The 26838-nt window shown below is 42.1% G+C and overlaps 1 protein-coding gene across 1 annotated transcript; it reads left to right on the top strand.

The window, feature by feature from the left end:
• Nucleotides 1-755: 755 nt before the first annotated feature.
• Nucleotides 756-25274, top strand: NOS2 (nitric oxide synthase 2). Its single transcript, XM_038375654.2, has 27 exons — nucleotides 756-938; nucleotides 2972-3147; nucleotides 4382-4463; nucleotides 4976-5098; nucleotides 5176-5324; nucleotides 8325-8487; nucleotides 8914-9005; nucleotides 9329-9470; nucleotides 10078-10217; nucleotides 11457-11631; nucleotides 12168-12269; nucleotides 12965-13159; nucleotides 13698-13780; nucleotides 14108-14252; nucleotides 15174-15278; nucleotides 15425-15474; nucleotides 15590-15764; nucleotides 16458-16590; nucleotides 17092-17170; nucleotides 18077-18255; nucleotides 19098-19261; nucleotides 20451-20661; nucleotides 21021-21108; nucleotides 21575-21696; nucleotides 22444-22592; nucleotides 23454-23648; nucleotides 24315-25274. Exons 2-27 carry the CDS (start codon nucleotides 3041-3043, stop codon nucleotides 24429-24431), a joined length of 3465 nt encoding a protein of 1154 aa, XP_038231582.1. The 5' UTR covers nucleotides 756-938; nucleotides 2972-3040; the 3' UTR covers nucleotides 24432-25274.
• Nucleotides 25275-26838: the final 1564 nt, after the last annotated feature.

The raw sequence follows: 26838 nt of genomic DNA, 5'->3' as shown, positions 1-26838 counted from the left end.
TGAAATTCAATGGTTGTTCAATAAAACCCCACACGGTCTCTTAATCGCCCCTCTGCCTTTCACAAATATTGACGTGTGCCGGCAATATGAAGTTGGCGAGATACAAAGAGTTTCTCTATTGTGTTTCTGATGCCTTGGGCATGAGCATAGGGGCAACGCTCAGGAAATAACAGAGGCAGTAGGAACTAAATCATCTTGGGGGAATAATTTTAAAAAGCCTATTGACTTCAATGAGAATTCAGACCCTGATTCAGCAGGGCTCTTAAGCACAGGGACGATGTTTCATCTTAAGCACAGAGTCTTAGGGACTAAATACATGCTTAAGTGCTTTGCTGAATCAGGGCCTACGCCAATAGGGTTCTATAAAAATTAAAAGGTTCCTCTAGAAATTACGCCTAAAAGCTATGGAGAAGGATTTCCTTTCCTCTGAATTTTTTAATTATCCTAGAGCATTTAATAGAGAATTCTGTGTCCCCGGTTTAAAGATTCAATAGACAGATGATCAGTCTATCAGAATCCATAGAATTTTTCCTGTAAAAGGGCTGGCTTGATAAACCAACTCAAAATAACGTCAGAGCCACACTTTAATGTGATATAATTTCCTGATTACCAAAGCAGACAGACAACTAGACAGTGGAGGAGGGGATGCTCATGTTTTAGAACTGATGAAATATCAGGAACTGTGGATGCTGTCACAGAGCGTTAGCTAACATCAACCACTCCCTTTCAATGTGAAATAACAATACATGGATAACATTGAAAAGGGAAATCCCTGAACCTGGACTATCGTCCTTCTGCTTTGCATACAGAACCCCAGCAGAGTATAAAATGTGTTTGCCTTGTAACAGGGACACAGTACCTCTAAGGGTAAAGGAAAGAAACTTTGGCAGAGAAGACCATCTCCGAGCACACTTGGAAAAACCTCTCTCGAAAGCAAGGTAAGGCAAATTTATGTTTTACTGAGCAGCGGGCCAGGCAGTAATATCTGCTTGCAAGTGGAATAGTTTTATTGCGGTTTGTATTTTTTTTCCTCCTACTAAAATAACATCGATTTTTAAAATCAGTTCCCTGTAATGCTGCCTTGAAACCTTCACCCTCCTTGCTACAAGTAAGAGCAGTGCCACAAATGTTCTTTGAATTAACCTTGTTGAAAAGATCTAAAGAAACAAGGGACTTATTTTGATCACCAATGAATGGAAAAAGATAAATGAAGAAAGAGCGCACTTAGCCACCTCAGGTAGGCTGCGCTGAGATAGTGTGACAAGACTTCCTAAAACTTTTCCGTACAAGCTGCTGCTCACAGGTTTCCTAGTCAAAATCCCAGGACAGCTCTGCTGTTCTAAGACTGAGCCACAGCAATTATACCATCAGAAGATTAAAAAAAAAAAAATTCAGATTAGCCTAAAAGACCTGTTGCTTTTAATGAATGACAGGGTGAGTTTAGTTTTGTATCGCACTGTAATGTGCTAGCATTGTTTCCAGTGTGATAACTCTGCAGATATTTTTGTTACACACTCTTATCTTCCTCTTCTTTTTACTTTTATTAAGGGCCAGAATCTAACACCCCTACATTGAGGGTAGGGCCTTACAGCACTAGTAGATGCATTCTTTTCAGTGGGGTTACTCACTGTGAATAGGGGTATCAAAATCTGGGTCTGAATTTTTACACTGAACTACTTAGATTGTGAGCTTTTGGGGGTCAGAGCTGTCTTTTTGTTTTTTATGTGTACAGCGCCTAACACAGAGGCCATAACTGGGGCTCATAAATATTACCACAATAAAGAGTAAACAATTTATAACAGGGAAAAAAAAAGAACGTTTTTCTCTTTCTTTCCTTATCTTTTGACCCTCTTGGCTACAGCTCAGTCTTTGATTTATCTTATACAGAAAACTTAAACAATGCAGTAGCTTCACTTTTACCCATCAAGCTGCTATGTCTTCCCAAGGAGGGAAACTTTGCTTTAGGATCAAAGATGAGCAGAAAAGCCCAAATCCAAAAGGAAAGCAAGACATAATCGGGATCAGCCTGTGACAATTAATGGAGCATCATCCTAAACTCTGATTAGTTTGCTTCACGGGTTATAGATATGCTATAATATTATTGACAAAAATCTAGAACCCATGCAAGATTCCTCGGTTCCACATTTAGAACAGAATCTGGAATCCATAAACTTAACTTTCTATTTGGCTCTGGCAGTCTCTAAGGTGCTGCAAGTTGTATTTTGGTTTCATTCCCTGGGGAAGAATAACTTTCAGCTGGGAATCTTTGTTTTGTTAATGACACTGGCCAGATTTTGCCTCCTGTTTTCCTGCGAAACACAGAGGTTCAAATAAAGAAAAATATTTTGTGACACCCAACAAACCTTCAAGAAATAAAACTAAAAAAAGAGCTCTTGTGGGTATTTCTGCTAAACTTGGAACACTTGTGTTTTCTAGACCCTAATTACGCTCTGAATTTCATTTGATCTGAGCATTTTGGAACCTTATTGCAAATATGTGTTTTATCTGTGGTGTCCCAGAAATAGGCAGCAGGTGTAGAATAAAACATGTCTACCGCTTCTGATTGGCATGGAGAACCCCTCATTTATTTGGTGTGTATTTACTACAGGATTTGGGCCCTGATTTAGCAAAGCACTGAACTAGGGAGTCCTAGGGTTTTTGCCGAGTCAGGGCCTTAGTAGCAGTTCAGCTTTCAATCATCGGCTATTAATTACAGCAGGTCCACAAATCTGTGGCATTTCTTCATCTTATCGAAGAGGGAGGTTCCTCCTTGGTCACTGTATAACCAGTGCTTAATTTGTGCCAGGATCTTGCCAGAGCTGAGCACTTCTCTTGGCTTGGCAGTTCATAGCCCCGGTACCTCTGGCCTTGGTGCATCAGTTATGGATATAAAAAAAGTTGCTCAAGTCCCAGCACTTCTTTCATTACAATTTAAGCATTGTGTATAACCTCCTTTTATTTCCTTCCATAGCCAAATCCCCTTATCACCTAAACCAGGACTTCAGGGCTAGGAAACAGCAGGCTAATTAAAAGACGGAAAATGATGTGCCCTTGGCAGTTCCTATTCAGGCCCCAAACCGGTCGGAAAGCATCCCCCAAAGAGGATATAAACAATAATGTGGAAAAAGCAGTCCTGCCAGCTCACGGGTAAGATTTCTCTCCTCTCAATTTGACTCTTATTGCTTTCCTACACTCTCCTTCCTTTAAGAAGGAAAGATCGTGGGAAAGCACCATGAGGTTCCAGAGGTACAAATAAAGAATTGCCAAAGCAATCATTTTAAAGGAGAAAGTTTGAGGCATAACTGTTCCTGCGTGTCAATTGCAGCCAAGTGACCTAGGTGAGGTAAATTTTAGTTTTCCCTTTTGAGACATACTCACATCACTGTGACATAAAACATCCTGCCTTAAACTTTCATATTTCTCTTTTTAATTGTCTCTGTTTTCTATAAAGTATATAATGGGGCATGCTATGGACAGCTAGATCCATGTACGTGTGTGTTGTGGACTTCGGCAAAGTTATTTATTAACCTTGTAATTGTATTATTAGCTCTGTAAAGCATTTTGGGATACAGTTTGCACAAAAGATGGTGTATGAAATAAGGTTGCATGCTTCTCAAATGTCCCTCCTTTCAAAGGATTTCACTCATTTTGGTGCCTACATTCCAAAGTTTGGTGTCTACCCCCTTCCCTGGCTCCCCATTTTTCACTATTAAGAGTGAAAGTTATTTACATCAGAAAAAGAATCCTGAACCTGACTCCCACTGGAGTCACCACTCGCCAGTCAGAGCAAAGGACACACCATCTGGCCCTAAGATGGACATTATCTAAAGGCCATCACTGCCAGTCAAAAGCGAATTCTTTTGCTCCAGGATTGTCAGGCTAGCTCTCGTCTTCTCAAAGGCAAGTTACAAAGAATCCAAATTACAAAGGAAGAACAGAGTTCAAAAGTCAGACCTTTTGCATGGACTTCCTTCATTTCCTGCATAAGAAAGCAAGCCATTTGCTTAACGTGCCCGACGTGAGGTTGGACCTATTTGAAAGCTTCATACAGCTATTCCCTAAAGAAAAACAGATCTTCTCAACATTTTCCTTATCTTTGTCTTTTTCTTATGACTAGTTCACAGTGGTAGCTTCTTGATGCATTTCCTTTGTTTAGTTTATAGCAGTGGTTCTCAGCCTTTTATATTCTAGGACACAGCAATATGGAAATTGTGGCCACAACCCGCTACCTGTTTCCAGTTCCCTTGAGTTGGGAACACATGGCTTATTGAAATGGTATTGATTTCAGACACCGTGTGTCTACTCACCCCACGAGTAAATGGTAATGGGTTAAAAACTAAGCCTCTTGTACTAAATCAGATTCTGCTTATTCATTTCAAAGCTTCGCGAAAGAAGAAGCCGCCCAGCTAAATGATCTGAGCAACAAACAGGACAAGATGCCGTGCATCATAACTGCAGGAGAGGTCAGTGAGAGGAGACAATCTAGTTCTAACTTTGATACTGGATGCTAAGGGATCGCAGTGAGAGCTGAGTGAAATTTTTCAGTGGAATTTTTTTTGGCCCCCCTGCCTCCATGCGGGGTGGGGGGGTAGGGGAACCACCAGATTCAGTGACACCAAAACATTTTGTGAATTCATGTCAGTGTCACCAAATTGTTCATTTTGTGCAACCCAAAACTTTCGTGTGCCTAAGGGAGTTAGATACCCACCTCCTATTCTAGTGGGATTTGAGTGCCTGACTCCCTTAGTCTCCTTTGAAAGTCCAAGCCTTTATTTACAAGCGCGTCTTATTTCTAAGACCATCCAGTTCATTGTTTCCCTTGGACCACCACAATTAACACACATTGAGAAATCCCAGTCTTCCCTGATGAAACTCTGTCAATTGGCACATACACCAGGGATAAATTTAGTCCAATGTTTTAATGTTACATGAAGAATTCAAAGATTATTTGTATTTTCGTTTTCTCTTTGCTCAGAAACCTCCGCAGAACGGCATCCAACCCACGAGCCAAATATCTGGGTGTCCGAGACATTTAAAAGTTAAAAACTGGGAAAATGGAACCAGCTTTAACGACACGTTGCACCAGACAGCAAAGGGGGTAAGACCATGAAATTTTAATGGACAACTTTCCCTGGCGGGGTGCCACTATTGTTTTTAACATTTCTGTCTTTGCAGGTTCTCAACTGCAAGGCAAAGGCCTGCCAAGGGGCACTCATGAACCCCAAAGGCTTGGTGAAAGGCCCAAGAGACAGTCCAGTCCCACCGGAAGAGATTTTACCCCAGGCGATAGAATTCATCAATCAATACTACAATTCACTTAAAGAGTAAGGCCATTTTAACTTCATTCTTGAATTAATTGCTCCATCTATGGGATGTGAATGCCTATTAGTATTCTTTCATCGTGAACTGCAAACTGCCCTACCACACACCATCCGGTCAAAGAAAGGGACAAGAATTATGTGCTGTTAGTGAGTTAGTTGTACTAATAATATGCTGAAATGGTAGGTACTATTACCTGTAAATCTCCACCCTCCTCAGTGAATATAAGAATGGACTTTATTGAGTGCTTTGTGCAATCTGGTTTTAACTGTCTCAACCCTCCTAAGGCGAATGCATCAATAGGCAGCTTAGAGAAGACTCTTTTTAAAAACAGTGTTACCATCCATCCACAAATATCCATGTATAAACAAGTCTCTCCACATCTGGTTTCTTAGCAAGGAAAGCTAATACAATGCTAGAGTGGAGTAACGCCCATTGAGACCAGCCTTATAATGCGGATATGGCTTTTAGTTTGGCGTTGTTTTAAATGCCCTCTCTCTGTGTTCTGGCACCATTTGCTCAAGGGTGGTACATGTTATGTCAACATTTCCCATGGTTTAGGGCTTCTTATAAAGTTACTGGCCTTCTAGGCAACTTGCTGCCATTCAGCGTGGCAGAGTCTTCTCATTCTCTCCCTATGAGGCTTACTGAGCATGCTCAGGGGAATTTCCTAACATCATAAAAGATGGCTGTATCCTATAGTTCTCAAGATGGAGAAGGGAGGGTGATTTTACCACTTTGGGTGAACATGTGGGAAATGCTGGAACATTTGAGTCCATCTCAAGTGCCACCATTTCCAGGCCTTAGGGATTAGTAAATAAAAGTTTGATCCTACAAGATACTGAGCAACTCCTGAAGCCAATGGGAATTAAAGCTGCTCAGCACATCCAGGGCTTACTCACCATTTTACAGGATCATGCATTAGGTCTCCTAGTTAGCTACTTCGGTGATGCAGACACTGATTTGCAGCTCATTTTATAGCTGCTTCCTTTCCTCTTTTTATGCTGCCCAGACGGCACTTCTATGACTGCTAAAGTTCAGCTTTCATGGTGACTTGATGAGAAGAAATTACTCTTTGTAGTAATCAAGGGATTATGAAATCTCATAACACCAAACAACTTCCAATTGCTTAATTGCATGGTTAGAAACAAGCACTTTCAGAAATTCCTGGCATCATTGCATCTTAGTTCACTTTCCTGGTCGGGTCATTGACCCAGTTTGATTCTGGTCTTGTGTTTGATCCAGATGCAGCAAACATTTAGGCACATGCTTACCTTAACTCCCATGAGTAATCCCATTGAAATCAATGGGATTATTCATGGGAGTAAAGCTCATACATGCATAAATGTTTTCAGAATCACAATCTTAGTCAACTAATAATGCAGTAAAATGTACATTTGTTACCGATGACAAATTCCCACACCAGCAGCACAAACACACAAGTATGGGCCAAATTTAGCCCTGGTGTCATTTATATCAAAGGGGAGTTGAACCCACTGCCAGATGCTGAACTCGATCTATGGTCCTGATTCCTGTCTCATCACACCAGCATAAGTAACGCCACTGAAGTCAATGGCCCCACACTGGCATGCGAGAAGGTGATCCAGCCCTAGGAGTTTTAAGACCACATTTTCAGAAGAGCTCAGTATCCAGATTTTCAAAGCGGCTCAATGCTCCTGGTAAAATCTGGTTCCATTTCTGAGACCTGAGCCCTTCTGAAAACCCCAGTCTCAGGTTTCACTGTCAGAAACATTACATGGCTCTTTGATCACACTGATTTACACTGTCTCACGCGCTGCCCTTGAACTTTCATCCTGGTGAAATTCAACATGTGCTTTCAGACTCTGCAGGCTATTTTCATTCTATTTATCAGCCAGCAAACCAGTTTATCTGTGCCATGATAAATATTTCTCCAATATTGTGTCTTCATTTTCTGTGTTATCAACCTAAAGAATTTGAGAGGTTAGCATCTCAGGCCAAGAGAACTACCCAGCACCTCCTCTTTGGTGTGGAGTTTTCTACACACTTTGCTCAAAAGAAACACTTTGTATTAAAATATTAGAACTCGAGAGGACAGGTATCCATTAGGCTGCCTCTACCATCCTTCTGCCAATGCAGAATTTTTCCCGCCCATAGATTTCCAGTGCTTTCATGGATTTTAACATACAAACCTGGAAAGTCCATATCTTCCTAAACAAGTTAACATGGGAAGCTAGGCAGAAAAAGGCAGCTTCCATTAATGTATTAAGTATCATGGAGGTGGGAGCTGAGTGCTCAGAAGACTGAGCTGCACCAAGGTTAAAACATTACGCTTTGCATTTCCAGTACTGTTTGCTCCTGAATAAGTTAATTAATCTGCCTTTCACACTCAACAAGGACAGCTCAGAGATTTGGAGGCCAGAAGGAACTATTATGATCTGACCTCAGTTGTTATAGCAGTGGCCCTGTCTCCCCCCACACTCATGCCCTGCGCTTAGATAATCCTTTTCTTTCCATTGCTTAAAAATACTAAGTCGTCGACTGTAACAATAGAGAAATATGGGACTTTGGGGAGAGGTGGGATGGGATGCATGATGGCAGTTTCCTCTAGGCCACAGATTTGCTGATGCCTGTGAGAGGTGGAAAATATTTTTACCGTTGATGGCGTATTTTGGGTAGATCTCTTTCATTTCCAGGTGTTGAACCTTGAGGCCAGCCCATCTATGGATATTCTCTTGCAACATCCATTTGTGCCGAATGACAATTTGCACAGGTGCCTAAGAGAATCCTATGCCTGTATCTGTATTCTGTGGCAAAAACAAACCCCATCTGTCTAAATCCTCTGCTTCATGGAGGAGCCCCTTATAATCGGAGAGCTTAAATTCTGCCCTCAATTACACCCATCACCCTCTTGACCCACAACATAGTGACTAGGGGATATTTCTGCAATCACCTTTGTGTACGAAATTAGTTTTGCCTAAAGCAGAGATCATTGTTTCTCTTGATGATTCTTTCCTATTCTACAGGCCACAACCAGAAGAACACCAGCAGCGAATGCAATCAGTAACTGAAGAGATAGAAAAAACAGGAACCTACCAGCTAACAAAAGATGAACTCATTTTTGCAACCAAACAGGCATGGAGAAATGCTCCGAGATGCATTGGGAGAATACAATGGTCCAACCTACAGGTGACTTACTGATTATAGAAATCTAGGGGCAGATCAGCAGCTTCTGTAAATCAGCATAGTGACATTGACTTCAACAGACTTATGCCAAGTTACACCAGCTGAGGACAATACAAACTGGTTCCGCGTTCCAGAGACAAATCAAATAATTGTATATGGTTCAAAACACATTAAAAACCTGCTAAGCAACAGGAGGAAATGTATCTCCTGTACATTACAGCAAAGCACAAATATGTTTATTGGTCCCATATAGCAAAGATTAAGACGAACTCTTCTTAGATGAGATAAAAGTGAAATCCTGTATCCGGATACTAATCTAAACCATTGCACCTTAACCTTAAATTAGGATAATGAACTTCATTAGAAAAATAATTCTAAATCATCATTCCTAAATCAATTTTTTCATGTATTTCTTCTGGGAATATATAGGTATTTGATGCACGTAACTGTACTACCGCCAAGGAAATGTTTGAACATATCTGTCGTCATCTTGAATACTCGACAAACAATGGAAACATCAGGTATGTGCTCTTTTATTCCATCGGTATTCCAAACACCAGTCTTTGGATCCAGATCTGGGTTTAGGTTCAGAATCCCCACCAGAACCCCAAAAACTCTGGAGTGTCTAGAAGTTTGGATCCTCCCGTCTCCACCCTTAATTTCCTCCTTTATCCTGTATCATCATTTCTTGAAGATTTGTAGGTTGCACAGTCCCTGGAAAATGAGGGGTTTTTGTTGGGTTTTAATTTGTTTACAAAATGTAAATTAGCAGGAACACTTTAAAAAAATAATCCAAAAGCATATGATTTGCTGTGTTTTAATGGGAGTTAATCTCTCTCGGTAGATCGGCCATCACTGTCTTCCCTCAGAGGACTGATGGGAAACATGATTTCCGTTTGTGGAACAGCCAGCTCATCCGATATGCTGGGTACCAAATGCCAGATGGCTCCATCTTGGGAGACCCAGCTACTGTGGAGTTTACACAGGTAAGTGTTCAAACAGAACTCACCATCCCTCTTATCTAGCTCATCTATCAGATTTTAGATATTCATCCATCTGATTGATGTAGGTACCTTGTTATGTGGCCTTCTATATTCTATTGGTCAAAATTACTCCACAGATCTGATCAAACTCCCATTAAGGTCAATGGAAGACTTTCATTGTGCTTAGTGGACACTTTTTGTTCTGTACCTTTCTGGAGCAGGAGGGAGGAATGAGGGTGGGTGAAAGGAATGGGTGGAGCCTTGGCTCCAATGCACCAACCAGCACATCTTACCTAGCATTGGGGGGGGGGGGGCGGAGACTGCAATTTATTGCTATTATAGTCCTGCAGCAAATTACTCCCTCCATCCCAGAGCAAGGGAGGGTTGTCTCTAAGGCACACTGCCTCCTAGGCCTACCTCTGGAGTGAGGCAATTTATGTACTACCCATCAATCTGGGCATACAATGGAGCCCTATGCAAACACAGCCTGGCTTTCTTGGAATGGGGGAATGTAGTTTTTAACATTAGACAGCATGTAAGGAGTTAACATGTTTTTGTCTTCAAACCCATGGAAAAAAACCAAAACAAAATCCACTTTCTTCACTTACAGTTGTGCATCGAGCTTGGTTGGAAGCCCAAATATGGCCGCTTTGATGTCATTCCACTGATTCTCCAAGCAAACGGCCAAGACCCAGAAATATTTGAACTGCCGCCAGAACTTGTCCTTGAAGTGTCAATGGAACATCCAAAGTAAGCATGCTGGATTTAGATAATCGTATCTGTGCCTTACCTTGACTACTAGACTATTGTTAGGCCCAGTTTATTAGCTTGTGACCTGTGGCGGCTTCCTTTATTAGTTCTTTGTTCAGGTGAAATTATGTTGAATTAACCCAAGAGATAAAAATGTACGTTAAAGCAGCTACATTACATTGAAATGAATGTAGGATAATAGCAGTTTTGCAGGAAGTATTTGGGAGTTCTCATCTCTGTTTTAGGCATAGTCAGTCAAAAGTACATTGCTTTTAAAAAGTGTGCAGTTGAGTGCTATTGTAATACACTTGTAGGGTGTGGATCTTCTTGCCCTCAACAAGGCCGATTCACCTAAGCATTTAAGCAAGACCAACACTGTTCAGCAAAGCACTTGCAACCTGATTCAAGAAAGCACTGCTAGTCGGGACAGCCTTTAAGCACATGCTTATGTTGCATTAAAGTCATGTCCAACTCAAGTGAATGGGACTTATGCCCATGAAAGTTAAGGACTGGCCTGAATTGGGGCCTTAATGTTAAACATGCAAGAAGTCCTACTGAAGTCACTCCAGCTCAAGCATGTGCTTAAGTGCTGTGCAGAATCAGGGCCCAAGCAGCTCATTGAGGACAGCGGTCTACCTATGAAAGCTACCAGCTAACAGACTTATTCCTTAAAATCTAGTGGTACAGGTCTGTGCTTTGGGGTTGAAGGTTGAAACCCTGCCAGCGACTCATGAGAGGGGCTATTATATAGGGCCAGCTCCTCAGTTGTTATAAATCAATGTTATTCTGTTGCCTTCAGTGGAGTTATGCTGATTTACACCAGCGGAAGATCTGGTTATTGTAGGTTTCATTTCCTGTTCTACCCTCTTGCTCTCTTTGCATAATTCCTGTACTGTGTTACCTACTATAGCATTTGTCAAATAGTTTGTAGTGATTAGAGATGAGCAAATAATTTAGTCAGTTTCTCTCTCTATTATTCTTCTTGTCTTGTTTATTTTGTGAAGAGACTGCAAAGAGCTCAAACATTCTTTGAGGTTATGCACCAGTTTCCTCAGCAAGGAATTCTTGATTTTCACATGGCTAGTGAAAAATTTGTGGTGAACTTTTGCAACCCCGTGCTGCACTGCTGAGTTACAGACAGGATTGTTCCTATCTATTCCCTGATTGGCATGGGTTGTGCTCAGAAGGAGACAAAGGGGAGGGTTCTTAACTAATGGTTCAAAATGTTTCTTTAAAAAGGTATGAATGGTTCAAGGAACTCGATTTGAAGTGGTACGTGCTGCCAGCAGTCGCCAATATGCTGCTTGAAGTAGGGGGCCTGGAATTTACAGCTTGCCCTTTTAATGGCTGGTACATGGGGACGGAGATAGGCGTGCGAGACTTCTGTGACGTACAGCGCTACAATATCCTGAAGGTAACCGTTGAGAGGGTTTTTAATGCATCTGTATAGAAGAGGCCAGGGAGAGCACCAGGTTTTACACTGAGCCCTGTGCAGGTTGCGGCAGGATTTTGGGGCCTTGTCTCAACCAAGCGTTTTCTTAACCATCTCACTGTTGCTAGTTCAGCTCCATTGGTGGGAGAACTAGTGGTGATTAGGAAAGAGTTGTTAATGGCAACAGGCAAATTAAAAACTCTTTCTGCTTTACTACACTCACGTTATTAGTATCACATGTGAAGGGGTGGTTCTTTTTTTAATATTGTAAGCTCTTTGGGGTAGGGGCTGTCTTTGCACAGCACCTAGCACATTGGGTTCCTAGCACATGCCTGGAGCGTCCAGATGCAACAATACAAATAATAATAATAGGGGACAGCTCCCCTTACCATATAACCCAGTGAGAAACCCCCTCCCCCATATCTGACCACTCCCCCCCGCACCCCTCCCAAATTTTGACCCAGATTTTTGTCCCGAGTATTACATTTGTTTTTTCCTCTTTTTTTCCCCACATGTAGGAAGTAGGGAGAAGGATGGGTCTGGAAATCAACAAACTTTCCTCATTATGGAAAGATCGAGCGGTGATAGAGATTAACGTTGCCGTGCTTCATAGTTTCCAAGTAAGTCAGTGACACATATATGAAGAGACAACACACACCCTGGGCCTGATTCTCCTCTCCCTTGCAACAGGTTTACAGCAATCCAGTGTAGTTGCTCCCGATTTACACTAGGCCCTTTATTTTCAGCAGTGTGTATGTGGCAGCCATTCTTCCCCTGGCTGCCAGTTAAAAACGGGATGGTGTGGGATGTTGTGGAAAAAGTTCAATCATCCCAGTCTAACTTCCTAGTTAGGTTCTAAAAAGCACCATTTGATTAACAGCTTGGTTTCTAAGGACACTTGTTCAAGCCAAAACAAGTCGAAGGGTGGGAAATGAATCAGAGGCATTGTTTAACTTGCTCGCCCAATGCTGGGGTGATAAACTGCTGGGGGGGGGAAATGCTGATCTTCAGGACTATAAAGCGAGCTGCAGTTGAGCAAGTCAAGGGTCCATCTAGTGCAGTGCCAGTCTCGAATGACTGTTAGCACTGGATGCTTCTGAGTAAGGCATGAGGTCCCCTTAGTATTTATTCCACCAGGAAAAAGCCTTCTATATATAACCAGTGCAGGGAGAAAAGCAGAAGATACCATAAAGCCCATTTGGGAACCACTGTGATGGACACAATATAAACCCCTTAGATGTTATTGCACCTATTTGTGAAGCTCCATGACACGGGGTACAATCAGCGTATGGACTTCTCTACACAACTCTTTTAGAAACAAAACGTCACCATCATGGATCATCACTCCGCGGCGGAGTCTTTCATGAAGTACATGCAGAACGAGTACCGTCTTCGAGGAGGGTGCCCAGCTGACTGGGTCTGGCTCGTGCCTCCGATATCAGGCAGCATTACCCCAGTGTTTCACCAGGAGATGCTGAACTATGTCCTTACACCTTTCTACTATTACCAGGTAAGGGCCACCGAATGATCTCAGCAGACAACTTTAAAAAAAACACAAACACAAAAGGTCCATCCTATCCAGGGGTCATATGGCACTTCACACCATGGGGTTCTGGTCTATGACTGGGGCTCCTACACACAACGATAATGCAAATAACTAAACAGGTAATATGCTGCCTGAACTAAAAACACTGTCATTCGCATTAACTGCCAGTCATGGTGCCTGTGAAGTAAAATTAGCTCATGGCTACATACTGTAATCGTAGGGTTTCTAATATTTGGGGAGGGAAATAAGGCCAGTAGTTTCTGTTAAGAAATATCATTAGGAGTATACTCCTAAATGGTCATTAAAACACAGTTGGACACAACAGAGAGGCTGATCCTGCATTTCTGAAGTAGATGGGAGCAAGCTTGGGCTTGCAGAATGGATCCTAGATGTAGATTCCCAAAGTGATCTGACTGTTTCAAGAGACTACTTGATCGGTGTAAAAGAAATTGTGTATATATTCTTTTAAGATCTCAGACCTGTATCTTATGTCTTTTTCCAGGTGGAGGCTTGGAAAACACATGTCTGGCACGATGAGAAACGCAGGCCAAAGAAAAGGGAGATCAAGTTCAGAGTTTTGGCAAAGTAAGTTTCCCAGATAAAAATCTTAAATATTATATGGGATTGAACCATGAAGATCCAATCTATCCCATCCCAAAGTTAGGGTAGAGGCACTCCAGTTCCAGGTTTTTGGTTTGTCTCATCAGGGACAATTGAATCACTTGGATCTGAACCCAGATTACCCACAATTTGATGCTGTTCACATCTGAAATGTTTGTTAGGCCAATCTCAAATATATTCCCCTGGAGAATGCCCCAGGCCATCCTCCAAGTCAGCCTTTCCTTTTATTTTTGTAAATCAGGTCAGAACGTTTTGGTGAATAAATGACAAGCTGCATATGACTTTTCCCAGGGCTGCGTTCTTTGCATCTGCATTGGTGCGGAAAACGATGGCAGCCAGGACCAAGGCAACAGTGATCTATGCAACGGAGACTGGGAAATCTGAAACGCTGGCTAACAACCTGTGCGCCTTGTTCAATTGCGCCTTCAACACCAAGGTAAGAGTTTATCCCTCTCCCTGAAACCTCCCTTGCACATCTATGCAGCGTGGAGAGAAATCTTTACCCACTAGAGAACAAGAGTTAGAAGACTCAGCACTACCAGCGTCTACAAGATGTCACAAACATTCCCTGGACATTTTGGATAGCCAAGGAATGCAAGCTCTGGCCAGAGTGTATTTTCAGTGTTCCTTGCAACTCATTCTTTGTTAGTCACAGACTATTGTTGCAATAGGAAACACTATTTTCCATCCTCTTTGACACCCATTTAAAGGCATCAGTCAGTGAAATATCCTGATACTACAACTGTAGCACAAATTCCTATCTAACACCTGAAGTCATGCAATTCAGATAAGTGACAAATTCTCACAGTAGAGTATGACATTTATTAATTCAGTTCCTACCTGCGTCAGAGGGTTCTATGCTAACTTGGTGAAGCTTCACACTTCACCTTCAACCAGGTCATTGCTGCTGTAGGTCAACCAGGTCATTGCTGCTGATTACTCACTCAATCCATAGTGAGGATTTATTACTATAAGTACAGCTCAGAGGACACAGCTGGGAGTGGGGCCCCATATTTCTAGATGCTAGACATGTACAAACACGGAGTCCCTTCCCTGAGAACTCAGGTCCAGATCTCCAAAGGTACCTAGGTACCCAACTTCCATTGATTTCAAAGGATCTAGGCCTCACAGTCGAAATAGAAAAGACAGATATGGGGTGGTAAAATGAGAGGTGAAGTGACTTGAGCAAAGTCACACAGTGGCAGAGCAATTAACAGAACTCATGGCCACTGCCCTGTCTGCTAGCTCACACTACCGCCCAGGTTGGGTCAGCAGTGACCTGAAAAGACCCTAGCTCTCGAAAGCTGGTCCTCATTTATGCCCCATAGCAATATCTTATGCACTTGGTCTCTTCCAGATCCTCTGCATGGATGAGTACAAGCTCAGTGACCTGGAAAAAGAAACCCTCCTTCTAGTGGTGACCAGCACTTTTGGAAATGGTGACTCTCCAGGCAACGGAAAGGTAAATTTAACGGAGAAATCTGTGTTAGAGCCTGATCCAAAGCCCATTAAACCCAATGGGGAGATCTTTGAATCTGACCTTACCCTATAGATAATATAAAATAAAAGTATTTGTGCAACATGAAACTTTTTATTTATTTTATACAGAAACTGAAGAATGCCCTGTTCACTCTGAAACAGCTGAGCAAAAAATTCAGGTACTAAAGCTTCTAATTTGCATCTGATCATATCTATTGCCTTTAATTGATCATGCTGTTCAATGAGGAGCACTAACTTGATCCCCCCAAGACTCATCTATGTCTCTTTGTGCAGATATGCTGTATTTGGCCTAGGGTCAACCATGTATCCAGAGTTTTGTGCCTTCGCTCATACCATTGATCAAAAACTTGCACAGTTAGGCGCCTCTCCACTCATCCAAACAGGTGAAGGGGACGAACTTAATGGGCAGGAAGAATCCTTTCGCACCTGGGCAGTTAATGCATTCAAGGTAACTACAGTATATAACAGCTGTCCCGAAACCTGCTGCATCTATTTTTTTCCTGGCTCTCCACTAGCTAAATTGCCCCAGTAAAGAAACTTGGGCGATAAGAGCTACATACAACACACATTTATCACTAATGATGGGACCCAACTGCCCACTTCAGATCTGGATTTCAATACCACAATATGTTGGGGATGTCGCTTTCGATCCCGGGTTTTGGATCAGTTCATTAGAATGACAGGAACCATTTGCAAGAATGGAGGATCTACATCTAGGTTTGGATTTTGAACTCCCCAAAGTTCAGGAGTGATTTGGGACACTGTCTTATTTCCAAGAGCCCAGTTCTGCCACCTTGCATATAGTTCCATTTCAGTGGGACTACTTGTGTGGTAGGCTACACAGGGGAGGCAGAAATCAGCCCTAACAGTTTTTCTAACCAGATCCTATCTCAGTTAGACTGGTGTAGATTGGCAGTAACCCCATTAAAGTCAGTGAAGAAATCTATTCACATTCGGAATAAGAGAAATCAAAATCTGGTCCAGGCACTCTACTTGATATAATTATTATGACTATTATTATTAATTTGTGTTGTTTGAGATAGATGCTGCACAATATTATCAGCGAACACTAAAAATGGCAAGTTTTAAACATGAATAATCTGAAGATTAATTTTTTTAAATTTTTTTATTTTTTAAAAAGACTGCCTGTGAGACTTTTGACATCCGTGGAAAAAACAATATTCAGTTACCCAAGGTGTACACCTCAAATGAAACCTGGAATCCCAAGAATTACAGGATAGCACACGACTCCCAGCCTTTGGACTTGAGTAAAGGTACCTTCTCTTTCTGTACCTATTCTGCATCTCATGTGCCCAGGTTTTAAGGAAGATTTAGGAATGAGATCAGCTCTGACAATGCAGGATGATAGATTTGATGTTCCACCAAGTTGGTAGAAGCAGCAACCAATTTACACTAGGCCAATTAGATGGGAAAATACATGGTCTCTTATTTTAAGTTCGATAAGACATCACAAAAAACACCTCAACTGGCAGTCATGTTGTCAGCCTCAGCAGAAAGGCCAAGGATTGAACGATTTTCTGTCATAGAAGGAGCACAAACAGTGGTGCAGTGTGTTCTCTAAATACGGTTGTCTATATAGGTTCTCATACTTGCTCCTCACCATAGCATTTATCATAGGGCAGTTAACTACTAAAAAAGCTGGAGGTGTTCCGGGTCAAAAGCAGCTCAGGTCTTTTCTACAATTACATGACGACATCTAAAATAAATTGATCAATAAAACTTAGATTAACTGTGGCCTCTTTTCCCCCCCACAGCACTTGGAAACATACATGTAAAAGATGTGATTCCCATGAAGCTCAAGTTCAGGCAGAATCTGCAAAGTTTAAAATCCAGGTACGGCACCTAGATCTTTTAGGTATTTTAATATTTATTTTTGCTAGAAGTTTAAAAAAATCCTGAGATCCAAGCATTGCTGACCTTGTAGGTGTTTGAGAAGGAGGTTTGAATTTCACACCATTACTAAACAGACAAACAACACAAAGCATTTTGACACTAAACGTGGAATCTGACAGAAACCTTTCCCCTGATTAATTCACCAAATCCAATGTGAATTACTAGTTAATTCAGAAAAATGTATCCCCTTGGAGAAAAAGGAATGGAAAAAAACCCATAACTCAAATAACTAGTTTGTAATCTTACTATCATGCAAATTGAGCCATAACAATGCACAAACAAGCTGAAAAGGACTAGTTGCAGGCGTTTCCAACAACAATATCTGTGTTAGAAATAGAATCCATAAAAGACTTCCCAGTATCCTCAAATAAGCCCCTTTCTTCTTCATTCTAAATACAGTCTTCGTACAGGAAGCCATCTGGCTTAGTGATGCAAACCATTCAGACTTCACTGGCACAACATGACCTTTCCAGTGGCTCATCTATTTGGGTTCATGAATGCTGATCAGCAGATCTTGAAGACCTTTCTCATTTTGATTAAGACGCTAGGCTTAACCAGACTGTGGTTGAAAGAAGTCTCCGTAAATTAACACAAACTAACCCTCGCCGACTGCCACTTTGAAAGTGTATTATTCTGAAAAAAAGAAAAGGAGTACTTGTGACACCTTAGAAGACTAACAAATTTATTTGAGCATAAGCTTTCGTGCGCTACAGCTCACTTCATTTCTTTTTTGCGAATACAGACTAACACGGTTGCTACTCTGAAACCTGTATTATTCTGCATTGTCAAAGGGAAATCCTGTCAACATAACCATGATTCATCAGATCTCATCTTCTTATATTTCAGTCGTGTTACCATCCTACTTAAGCTTTCCTGTGAGACTAATCAGGAAGTGCACTATCTGCCTGGAGAACATGTCGGGATTTTTCCAGGCAACCAGCCAGAATTAGTCAGTGGCATCATTGAGCACATTAAGGATGCACCACCAACTGATCAGACCATCAGACTGGAAACCTGCAATGATGGTAAGTTGGCTGTACTGCAGCTCCAGGGCAATGGATGTTTTACAGATATTTTCCATAATCAACCGCAAGAGTTTTCTTTTAAAGCAAAAAAGTTCACTGAAATGCATTAAATCAAAATATGTAATCATTTGGTTCTTCTGTTGTCTTCAGAAGACAACCGGGTCTTAGGCAAGAAGTGGTTGCTGCTAAGGGTTTTACTCTATAAACTCCTAATTTTTAGTTATTCTTCTGATGCTAGGTTCTGATTTCAGTCACAGTGAAGAAAATCCACAGTAACGTCATGAGGGCTAATGGAGTGATCCTGGATTGACACAGTAACTGAGATCAGAACCTGGCTAGTGACTGTAATTAAGATAATTGATACAGGGTGTTCATTGCTACATAACATATAATCAGTCTCCTAAAAGAGGTTTCCAGGTCTCTCCCTGCTCTGTAGCAGAAGCTTGCTAAATGATAGCCTTTTTGCAGGGAGACAGTTGTTTAAACAGTTCCCTTTGTTTAAAAGGAGTGTTCTATCATCATCTGTGATTCAGTGCATATACAGAAGGCCAGATCCTCAGCTGGTGTAAATCAGCTTAATGTCATTACAGCCTTTAACAAGCAAAGTCCTCTAGGAACACCTTGCATTGCTATCCCATAGCTTTTGGTGTTGATCACCTACAATATTATCTTTCACTAGGTTTGTTTCCTTAGTAGACACTCCTCTCAACTGAGGTCTATGTTCTAGATGTGATACATGGTTCACTGCATACAGTCTCCTTTCAACTACATTGAGATCTGCACAGCACTTCCAGCTGACCAACTCCTTGAAAACTGTTCTCAAGTGTTCCTTACATTTCCAGGTGGCTACTGGACAAGTGACAAGAAAATTCCGCCCTGTACACTTTCCCAAGCTCTGATGTATTTCCTTGATGTCACTACACCACCTTCCCAACATTTGCTAAAAAAACTCTCCCAGCTGGCAACAGAGGAAGGAGACAGACACAGACTGGAAGTCTTATGTCATGTGAGTGTTTGGACTTGACTTATGCATTGAGGGGTCAGTGCCCCTCCACGGCTGTGATGAAGGTTATAGAAATGCATGTAATAATGAAGAATAGCTGTTTTTCATTTGTTATATAAGCTGCATTATTCCAAGACCATCCTTGATAATAGGAAGGATGGTCTTGTGGCCATCAGGAAATCAGGAAATACTGTATGGAAGACTTCCCATGGTATGAGATTTCCTGAGTGATTCTGGGCAGGTCACGTAGCCTGTTTGGGACTCTGTTGAAAGAGTATAATACTACTACTTCCTTGTCCCTCAGTGGGATGGTGAGAATTAATTCAGTTAAGGATTTTGAAGTCATCAAGTGGAAGGTGTTATCCAAGGGCGCTGGCAGACAGTTTGGTAAAGCAAAGAGAAGGGATTTATGAATCTCCAACGTGGAAATAACCAGCTGAAAGTTCAAAGGTCCAGATGAGCGTCTGTTGAGTTCAACAGCGGCTCAATAGCTTTCAGGATCAGAGCATATATGCCTACCTGGATGTCTGGCAAGATAGGGCTGAAAAACAAAACAAAAACAAAAACAGACCAAAAAAAAAACAAAACACAGGCTCCTTCTTCTACTTCCACATCCAGGCCCACTCAGTGAGAACAACCTCTGGGATGTATTTCAGAGCCTCTAATTCCAGACGTTAAATAAAAAAAATCCCAACATTTTCAAACAACTCAGTCTAAGTCAGGTTTCAGAGTAGCAGCCGTGTTAGTCTGTATTCACAAAAAGAAAAGGAGTACTTGTGGCACCTTAGAGACTAACAAAATTTATTTGAGCATAAGCTTTCGTGAGCTACAGCTCACTTCATCGGATGCATTTGGTGGAAAATACAGAGGGGAGATTTATATACACACTTAGAGAACATGAAACAATGGGTTTTATCATACACACTGTAAGGAGAGTGATCACTTAAGATGAGCCATCATCAGCAGCATGGGGGGGGGAAACCTTTCATGGTGACAAGCAAGGTAGTCTAAGTCGCGTTCTAAAGCGGACTAAGGTTTGAGGGAGTCTTCTTTTATCTGAAGGATACCTATCATTAGTTTAGCAAGCAAGCCTGAAACTTATTCCATAAATGATCTTTCCAATATCCCTGCTCCTAACCCCAACGAGACTCAAAGTTCCTTTTTCACATTTGTGGCTGTGTTTGGCTTTCAGAGTTCGGAGGAGTACAACAAGTGGAAGTTTTTCAACAGCCCCACCATTTTGGAGATACTGAAAGAGTTTCCTTCCACCCAAGTCTCCACGTCTTTTTTACTGACTCAGCTGCCTTTGCTGAAACCCCGGTACTATTCCATTAGCTCCTCACAGGACATGACGCCCAGAGAGATCCATTTGACAGTTGCAGTGGTCAACTACAGGACAAGGGGTAATTGTTACTTACGTTTATTCTTTGATTCAATGCAATTTAGGTAGCACAATGATTAAGTAAACTGGGTCCACCATATGGCATAAAACATAACATTTTAGCTAAGAGTGTATATTGTACTGCTGCTCTCAGTTGATACCTGCAGAATATAAATGGATAATGAAAATTTGCAGTCTAAATAGGGAACATTACTGTTGGACTGGAAATGTCCTGCAGCTAATCTTTGGTTTTTAGTTAGCAGACTCCAATTTAATTACACACCAATTTGTTTTTATATCAGTTTAACTTCTAAAAAAAGTAGTTGACTTTTTATTTTTTTTTGGAGTATTCATAGATGCATTTTCCCTTCCTCCTGTTAGATGGTCAAGGTCCTCTGCACCATGGTGTTTGCAGTACATGGCTGAATACGATAGCTCTCCAGGAGACGGTACCATGCTTTGTGCGCAGGTAAGTGTACATGTCCTGTAGCGCGCCAATGGGAAAATATCAGTACTTAGTTCAGCTTCATTATAACAATCTCTAATAATATCCATACTTATTGCAAGGCAACATGGTCTAATGGATTGATCAGGGGGCCAAACACTTCTGAGTTTTTACTCCTAATCCAACACTTCGTGACTTGACCCTATGTGTGCGCTTCCACAAAACAGGGGTAATAACAATTCCCTACATCAGAGGGGAATGGGCAGGATTAGAATTTTCACCATGAATTGAAAATAGAGAGCCTGATTCGCCACGGTCTAAACACCGGATTTACTCTAGTTTAACTCTGTTGATTTCAGTTTAACAGAGTGGAAATTCAGGCCACTAGTGATAGATAATTGGTAAGCATTACCAAGGGAGCTTGGTAGGAATGGATTTATCCTATATGATGTTTTTCCTAACCACATTCTCACTTTTTTATTGACATCAGTGCTAGTGGATTCCAGCTTCCGAAGGACTCCGCCAAGCCCTGCATTCTGATCGGCCCCGGGACAGGAATTGCTCCATTCAGAAGCTTCTGGCAGCAGCGCCTCTATGACTTAGAAAAGAAAGGTACAGTGGGAATTATCCCCATGAGGAGCCCTGTCCCCTCAGGGACACCATTCATCCAGAAATGTCAATTGCATGATGTTGTTTTCACTAACTTGACATACAAGCAGCATGGAATTCATCCTCATAACTCAGCAATATGGGGCGCTGAGGGTGGACGTGAAAGAGCATGATGAGAGGACGGGGGGAGGGGAAAAATGTACAAATGCTATAAAATTGTGTGCCTGGAAGTGGTAGCCCTGAGCAAGGAGCACTGCAGACATCCACCAACCCAGGAAGAGCTTTGAGAAGGATTTCACGTTAAAAAACACACACAACCAACAACCACCACCCAATAGCTCTGCCTCCTTCCCACCCTCTTTGGGTTGCCTGATAGCAGAGAGCAGACCACAAACATCTCTGCCTCTTTCACAGGGGCTTGTAGCATAGAGAGAAGGTTCTTTGTGATCTTATAACCCTTTTCAACAAGCAACTGGAATTTTGCAGTGTCCCTGCCGGTCATATAAAGACGAGTTGAGCTTCTGCCAATGACATTTTGTACCATTAAATGATGCTGCAGATGCTTAAAGCAGAACCTCGCTCACTCGCTCTTTCATAAATACACAGTGGTAAAAACTGGTCGGAAAATAGGCTCCTGTCCTTGCATTGCATGACTAGCTGCTGAAACAACAGGGCCCTCTGTTGCCATTGTAATTCAAGATAATTGGACTAATATTAAAAGACCAAACAACTTTCCAATGTTGGTTTCAGGAATTAAAGGCAGCGGCATGACATTGTTGTTTGGCTGCCGGCAGTCAGACATGGATCATCTCTACAGAGAGGAAACTCAAGAAATGAAAAGAAAAGGAGTGCTGAAAGAGGTCTACACAGCCTACTCCCGGCAACCCGGCCAAGCTAAAGTAAGCTTCATTCCTCTGCCCCCTAGAAAGGGGGATACAGATCCCCTCCTGCCCCAAGCTAAGGCTTGAGCACTGTTTAAAGTTCTCCTTTGAAAGGGGTCAATGTTTTGTTTCTATGTCTCATGCCTGAGTGAAGAATGCCATTTTCTTCAAAGGAATGGAGCCAGTCTTGCCCTTGACTTCAATAGGAACAAACTATCTAAGCTTTACATTATTGCCCTGTAGAAGGCAGATAACAGGAGTATCCAAATTCAAGCTTCAGATGGAAAATTGTCTGTGAAGCTAGAACTCATTCAAAACCCCAGCCCTAAATGCCCCGGACAAGTTCAGACCTGCACATTGTACCTGTTGGGGAAGATGTTGACCCCAGCTCTAATCACTTTGCCATTTGTCTCTGAAATGGTGCAGCCAGAAAGACAGCAGAGCAGGTGCTCTGGGAATTCCCCCTGCTGAGTAGAATCATTGGATGGCAACCTGTGGCACCTAAGCTACCCTCTCTGCAACTGCGGCTATAGGAGTGCGTGCCTGGCATGTCCCTATGGCCTGACAATCCCCAGCTACCTGAATAATTTATTGGGGCTGTGGACAGCTGGTGTAAATTAGAGCAGCCTGAAGGCTGCTCTAACTTACGTAAGGGACTGGCCCAGCCTCAAGATCAGGGTAGTATAAAAAGTGGCTTAAAGCTATTTCTCCCCTCTGCTCTTGGGCAGACTATAGTTTGACTGGACTGAGGGTGTCAGAGCCTTAATGTGGCATGATGGGGTTGTGTAAATCTACTCCAAATCTAGATCACCCATGATCTCAGACAGCATTGAGTGGACCTTATTTGACTTTTCCCCCCCTCTTTCCTCCCCCCTTAAGGTCTACGTTCAAGACATTCTTCAAAGCAAGCTGGAGGCAGAAGTGCACCAAGTCTTACATGAAGATGAAGGGCATTTGTATGTCTGCGGGGATGTGCACATGGCCAGGGACGTCTCCCAGACCTTGAAGGAGATGTTCACAAAGAAATTGAAGCTGACAGAGGAACAAGCTGAAGACTACATCTTCCAGCTGAAGGTAGGTGTAGAAGCCAGAAGTGCATGCTCACCATCGTCAGGGTTCAAGCTAAAGAGTCCTGCATGAGTTAAACCAGACTTCAGTGTAGTCATCGAGATGCAATGGACAGGGCAACAATTATAGCAAACAATAAATTTAAGTGTGTACGTTTGTCAGACATTCTGAATTAGAATGCAAGGCCGGGTGATTTATTTCAGTTTATATAAATGTACCTGTTGAGAAAGCTCAGGGTGCATGTATTGATTACAGTATTCTACCCCTAAACTGATTCGCAATATCCTGCCCTACTTTGACCTTGGACAGACAAAGGTGCAGGATTTGCCCATGAATAGCTATGAGAGGCTTTGCAACATGACCTGAATCTCAACATTGTCAGGCTCTGTTGGCCCAAAGGGGACGGGCAGTGAATTTGAGAAGGGAAGGAACACAGCACATAGACACTAGACCTGCTCTGCAGGCTGCCTTATGCTGTTGGAATGGTGCAAAGTGACAAGAGTTACAACATTCAGCTTATCCTTGAGCTTGTAGGATTTTTTCTGACCACCAAAAGTTCACCATCACTAGTCAGTAGAACAAACCCAAAGGAACTGAAAAAATGAGCCACCAGTTTGTTAAATAATGGGAAGCCAGACTGATGTTTTTGTTCTGTATCTCTGATTTTTACAGAGCCAAAAGCGATACCATGAGGACATATTTGGGGCTATGGTTCCACACGAGGGCAAGAGAAATGCAAGCGCTTTGAAACCCACCAGCCCAAGAACCACTCAACAGTTAATATTTTAGCCAAAATTTGAACGTATGTGATCATTTTCAAACAGCAAGGGGTCAAATTCTCCTTCCAATGCATGTCAAGGCACGCGCATGCATTTGCTGGCAGAATTTGACCCTCAAAAGTTTAGCCTTAAAGAAAAGGTGACTTTTTAATGTAATTAAGCCTTTATTACTATTTATTTGTGACTTCTTTTTAATGTCTATTTTATTATAACCTTGATCATAGTTCAAGTGCAACTTATTTTTTAATGCACATTAGGAGAGGATAAATGCCTGTAGTTTTTATTTAAAATACAGAAGATCTGCTCACAAGGGAAATACAGATTTTTAAGTGATTTAGAAAAATATTTTTGTGCAATGGATTGTTTGTATGTGTATGTATTTATATGGATTTGTTTTACAGTGTATATAATATTCCTTTAAATGGAAATCATTTGACGGCTATGTTGCTTTTAAATGCTGGTCATGCTGATGATTTCTATTTGTAGCAAAGTTCACATGAAGTAATATAATCATTCTAAAGTTGAAATATTTGTTACCTGCAAACTAAGAAGTTGTAGTTGCAAATCCGGCTTCATAGGATGGCACTCAGATATGTCTTGCTGCTGTTACAGAGCACGTGTCAACGAGGCTCAAAAATACATAAGCACTTTGTATGTTTTAAATTCTGTATTTCCATTTGACCGACACCATGTTATAATAAATTATGCCTTTATAGTGAGAACAATCTGTGCTTGTGGACTAGATTTGAGTGTGTAACATACTATTGACTCAAGCTTGCAGAGAGATCTGTGTGGATGAGCCCCTGGACTTCAGCGGGAGCAGAATTGGGCCCCAACGAGTTTAGGGAACCCCATCACCCAAGCAGAATGCTTGTCTACATGACATACATGCTTGGCTCACCCACGGTTAGAACATTCATGGTATTGCGAACCCCAAACTTTTTTCAAAATGGCATGTGCCAGGCCCCAAAATCATGAGACTGTCTTCTAAAAAAGCCACAACATGGTTTTTTAAAAAAAAAAATAATAATAATAAAAATAATCTTATTTGCCTTCTGGTTTTTAACCCTCTTGGGTACCTTCGGGTCCCATTTCCAAACTTTCTCCAAACCCATGAGAGCTATAAAATAAAAAAAAAAATAAAGCTTGAAGTGAGATTTTCATGTTATTGCTTTCCTCAAGGAGCTGGGACTTTATGAAAACACACCAAATATTGTGAGAGTCAGCAACCATGCATTTAGCATATACACTACAGCAGGAGACATTTAATTACTAGGGCAGGAAGCATGGTGCTGCTGAGAGATTGAAGACCGACAGTGCAGGCACAGCGGATCAGACAGAGGGCAAACAGGGAATAGCAAATGAAGGTATATGGCAAGTTCCGGGTCCCACTGCTTACCAAAGAGACACATGACCATCAGTATCAATTCAGAATGCTTCACCCAGCAGGACACAAGTTGTCTACTCAGTCTTTTTTAGGAGACCTCCCCCCTCATTTATTCAATGGATGCTATCAGTCACTTTTGCGGCAGGGCAGGGCCATTCTCCCCCCTGCAGAACTCGCCTTCAGGCAACAGAGTTCTCCTTCAGAATTCAAATTCCATTCTCAGTGCCACCCAAACATCAGCCGAGTCACGCGGGCAGGAAGAACCAGAGAACATGGCACTAGGCCACTGAGCTCCGGCATATTCCCTGTCCTGAGAGGAACAACATGGAGGGCAGCCTGAACCCAACCCTTTCTCCATGCCCCTAAGGAGGTGAAGGGGCTCTCTCTACAATCCCTTCTTGTCTCCCTACCTTAAGGCTTTACTCGCAGCTTGTTGGGGTGCGTGTGTCAACCACCATTCTACACCAACACGTCATAATCCTTTGATTCAGCTCAGGCTCTCTCCCTGCTCCCTCCCCCTCCGGTCATGTTTTATTTTTTGTTGCCAGAAAGTGATTGCGGTGCAATGAAGTTTCAGAACTGCTGGACTAGATGATCACAATGTCCCTTCTGTCCTTAATCTTTGAAACACAGCCCAACACCATAACTCAGCTGTTCTGATCTACTACAGGGACTGTCCAGCTGGTAACTACAACACCCTATGTCATTTCCCAGTGCCTGGTAGGGGAACCCAGGCCTACCCTTCACACTGGGTTCCAGCCCGGGGATCCTCTAACAAGCAACAAAGGTCTGCACAGTCTTACCCCTAGCTGCTGTTTCCCTGGGCTTTTTCCTGCTTACCTGGCAAGTTACTACAGGGCAAGCCAGGTGAGAGTCTACAGCGTACCACCTTGCTGCTCAGTAACGTCCCATGTGATTTCTGCTACAGCAAAGGGAAAGTTGAGGGACTTTAATGTGCAACAAGCTGGTGCGCTGTAGGTGCAGACCCTGGCTTTCCCCACAGTAACTTGCAACGTAGACAGAATCTTTA

This window comes from Dermochelys coriacea, chromosome 17, assembly GCF_009764565.3.
Source record: "Dermochelys coriacea isolate rDerCor1 chromosome 17, rDerCor1.pri.v4, whole genome shotgun sequence".
In the NCBI taxonomy this organism is placed as follows: Eukaryota; Metazoa; Chordata; order Testudines; family Dermochelyidae; genus Dermochelys; species Dermochelys coriacea.
The sequence above is the reverse complement of the archived record's forward strand: the minus strand, read 5'-3'. Positions and strand labels throughout refer to the sequence as shown.

Bases quoted from the DNA above. Each gene is read 5' to 3' on its own strand.
- NOS2 (XM_038375654.2), top strand. From the start codon at position 3,041: ATGATGTGCCCTTGGCAGTTCCTATTCAGGCCCCAAACCGGTCGGAAA. The intron at 9,471-10,077 runs GTAAGTGTTCAA...CTTCACTTACAG, and splicing joins CTACTGTGGAGTTTACACAG to TTGTGCATCGAGCTTGGTTG. The intron at 15,279-15,424 runs GTAAATTTAACG...TATTTTATACAG, and splicing joins ACTCTCCAGGCAACGGAAAG to AAACTGAAGAATGCCCTGTT.